General features: G+C 52.6%; 1 protein-coding gene across 1 annotated transcript; it reads right to left on the reverse strand.

Moving 5' to 3' along the window:
• Nucleotides 1-202: 202 nt before the first annotated feature.
• Nucleotides 203-2,443, reverse strand: LOC122113218 (extensin-like). The gene has a single exon (XM_042686189.1). It carries the CDS (start codon nucleotides 2,441-2,443, stop codon nucleotides 203-205), a length of 2,241 nt encoding a protein of 746 aa, XP_042542123.1.
• Nucleotides 2,444-3,739: the final 1,296 nt, after the last annotated feature.

The following is a 3,739-nucleotide window of genomic DNA, read 5'->3' on the forward strand; positions in this document are numbered from 1 at the left end:
TGTCTACTGTTCTTTCCTTGGTTTGAGGTTGGCCAGAGCCGCGTTGGTGTGGTGAGGGGCATGGCTGCAGTGCTCTCTGTGGTTGGTCAGGCAGCTGGACTTCAGACAGGTGTTGTGTGTTTATGTGAGGGGAAACTGCACAGCCTGTTTCTGCTGGGCTCGGTTTGATCAACATGTTTGGCCAGGGTAAGTCAAGAGATCCCTAAATAAATCTACTGGTTTGGGCAAACCCAGTGACTAGGCTGACATGGGCCTTAGCTACTGTGCTACTAATTCGACACATTAACATGGAAAGGCTCCTGTATTCCTGCTGGGAGCCTGGATGCGGATGCCAGGATATTGGGGATGTGGGATGTGGGAATGTGGGATGTAGAGATGCGGGATGTGGGGGTGTGGGATGTGAAATGTGGGGATGCAGGGAGGTGGGATATGGGATGTAGAGATGTGGGGAGGTGGGATGTAGGGATATGGGGATGTGGGAGGTGGGATGTAGGGAGGTGGGATGCGGGGATGTGGGGATGTGGGGAGGTGGGATGTGAGGAGGTAGGATGTGGGGATATGGGGATGTGGGAGGTGGGATGTAGGGATGTGGGATGTGGGGATGTGGGGAGGTGGGATGTGGGGAGGTAGGATGTGGGGATATGGGGATGTGGGAGGTGGGATGTAGGGATGTGGGATGTGGGTTGTGGGATGCGGGGATGTGGGGATGCGGGGACACGGGGATGCGGGGATGTAGGACCTGGGGTGTGGGAATGTGGGATGCAGGGATGTGGGATGCGGGGATGTGGGATGCAGGGATGTGGGATGCAAGGATGTGGGATGTAGGGATGTGGGATGTAGGGATGTGGGGAGGTGGGATGTAGGGATGTGGGAGGTGGGATGTAGGGATGTGGGATGTGGGGATGTGGGATGTGGGGATGTGGGGATGTGGAGATGCGGGGATGTGGGGTGCAGGGATGTGGGGATGCAGGGATGTGGGATGCAGGGATGTGAGGATATTGGGGTTGTGGGATGTGGTGATATGGGATGTGGATTGAGGGATGTGAGGATGTGGGGTGTGGGATGTGGGGATATTGAGGTTGTGGGATGTGGTGATATGGGATGTGGGTTGTGGGATGTGGGGATGTGAGATGTAAGTTGTGGGATGTGGGGTGTAAGGTGTGGGATGTGGGGATTGGGATGTGAAGATGTGGGATATGGGATGTAGGATGAGGGGATGTGGGCTGTGGGATGCGGGGATGTGGGATGTGGGGATGCAGAGATGTGGGGATGTAGGATGTGGGATGTGGAATGTGGGGATGCAGGGATGTGGGGATGTGGGATGTGGAGATGTGGAGATGTGGTGATGTGGGATGTGAGGCTGTTGGGATGTGGGATGAGGGATGTGGGGATGTGGGATGTGGAGATATGGCATGTGGGATGTGGGGATATGGGGGATATAGGATGTGGGGATGTGGGATGTGGGATGCGGGATATGGGGATACAGGGATGTGGGGATATTGGGGATGTGGAATGTGGGATGTGGGGATGCAGGGATGTGGGGATATTGGGGATGTAAGGATGTGGGGATGTAGGATGTGGGATGTGGGATGTGGGGATGCAGGGATGTGGGGATATTGGGGATGTGGGATGTGAGGATGTAGGATATGGAGATGTGGGATGTGGAGATGTGGGATGTGGGGATGCAGGGATGTGGGTATATTGGGGATGTAAGGATGTGGGGATGTAGGATGTGGGATGTGGGATGCAGGGATGTGGTGATGTGGGGATATTGGGGATGTGGGATGTGACGATGTAGGATGTAGAGATGTGGGATGTGGGGATGTGGGGTGTGGGATGTGGGATGTGGTGATGTGGGGATGTGGTGATGTGGGATGTGGGGATGTGGGATGTGGGGATATTGGGGATGTAGGATGTGGGGATGTGGGATGGGGGATGTGAGGCTGTGGGGATGTGGGGATGTGGGATGAGGGATGTGGGATGTGGGGATGTGGGATGTGGGGATATTGGGGATGTAGGATGTGGGGATGTGGGATGTGGTGATGTGGGATGCGGGATGTGGGGATGAGGAATGCGGGGATGCGGGGATGTGGGATGCAGGATGTGGGGATGTGAGGTGTAGGATGTGGGATGCGGGGATGTGAGGATGTGGGATGTGGAATGTGGGGATGTGGGGATGGGGGATGTGGAGATATGGGATGCGGGATGTGGGGATATTGGGGATATAGGATGTGGGATGTGGAGATGTGGGGATGTGGGATGTGGGGATGTGGGATGTGGGGATATGGGGGATGTAGGATGTGGGGATATGGGGGATGTAGGATATGGGGGATGTAGGATGTGGGGATGTGGGATGTAGGATGTGGGGATGTGGGATGTGGTGATGTGGGATGCGGGGATGTGGGATGCGGGATGTGGGGATGTGGGGATGTGGGATGTGCATTTTACTCAATGAACTATGTTTCAGAGATTATCATTTCGTTCATGCCTTGAGTTATTAAAAGCTACAACCTCTCAAGCTTTGTCCCAGTTACTGGGCTAAAAGTAAACCTCAAATCTTGATAATAAAAATTATTGTTACTGTAATGTTCTAGCAAGTCAAACGCCAATAGGATTCTTGTTCACGAAGGTGCATTAGCTCTGTCTCTCACTTGGCAGACACTGAGTGTACGGAGGCGTTCTGGGTGGGGCCAAGCCTGCTGAAATCTAATCTTTCGTCCACTTCGAGCAGCCCTCGGCCTTGGGTGAATCACTTAAGCTGCAAGTTCCTCATGGAGGAAACAGGAGTATAAACTCTGTCTTGTAAGCTGTCTCCCCGGTCAAATGGGAGCTGCTGGGGAGCTGGGGAGCAGTCCCTGGGCCTGGAAGGCATCAAGGTCCTCTGGTCACCAGGCTCCTTACTGTCCACAACAAATTACAGATTAGAAAGCATTTGATTCAATAAATTAAACAATTCTTGATCTGTTTGGGGAGTTGATAACTTTCATGGTCTAGACTTAAAATGCCTACGTTTTCTTTTCTTTTTTTGTGCTGATAGTGGAGCTCAAACTCAGAGTCTCACATGCTTGCCTAGTTTGTGTTTCCACTCTCGGCTGGCACTCTACCACTTGAGTCACACCTTCACTGCCAATGTGTGCTTTTTCTTTTGCTGTAGCTTAGCAGAGTCAGGACCAGCCTCAGAATTCGCAGAGCCCAGTGTGTGCTGTAAACACAGGCCTCCGCATTCAACACTGCAAGATTCTAGTAGCAAAGGACTGAAGCAAGTGCAGAGCCCTTCACGGCCTGCGGGGCTGGCTGGCCCTCTGCTGGGCTGGCTGGCCCTCTGCTGGGCTTGGAGATGGTTCAAATCCCAGCCCTTCCACTTGTATGCTGTGCATTCTTTGTTTGTTTCTTTTCCAGTCCTGGGGCTTGAACTCAGGACCGGGGTGCTATCCTTTTGCTCAAGGCTAGAACTCTACCACTTGAGCCACAGTGCCACTTTGGGCTTTTTCTGCATATGTGATACTGAGGAATCAAAGCAAGATTTCATGCATGCTAGGCAAGCATTCCACCACTAAGCCACATTCCCAGTCCCTCTAAAGTTATTTTCATAAAATGCTTAAAATTAAGCCAGGTGCCAGTGGTTCACACCTATAATCCTAGATACTCAGGAGGCAGTGATCTAAGGATCAAGGTTCAAAGCCAGCCTGGGTAGCAAAGTCCATGAGACTCTCATCTCCAATTAACCACCAGAAAATCA

The sequence above is a fragment of the Dipodomys spectabilis genome, unplaced genomic scaffold, assembly GCF_019054845.1.
Source record: "Dipodomys spectabilis isolate Male_0828 unplaced genomic scaffold, ASM1905484v1 ptg000096l, whole genome shotgun sequence".
NCBI lineage: Eukaryota > Metazoa > Chordata > Mammalia > Rodentia > Heteromyidae > Dipodomys > Dipodomys spectabilis.

Excerpts from the sequence above, each read along its gene's own strand:
- LOC122113218 (XM_042686189.1), bottom strand. The coding sequence starts at position 2,443 with ATGCACATCCCACATCCCCACATCCCCACATCCCGCATCCCACATCCC.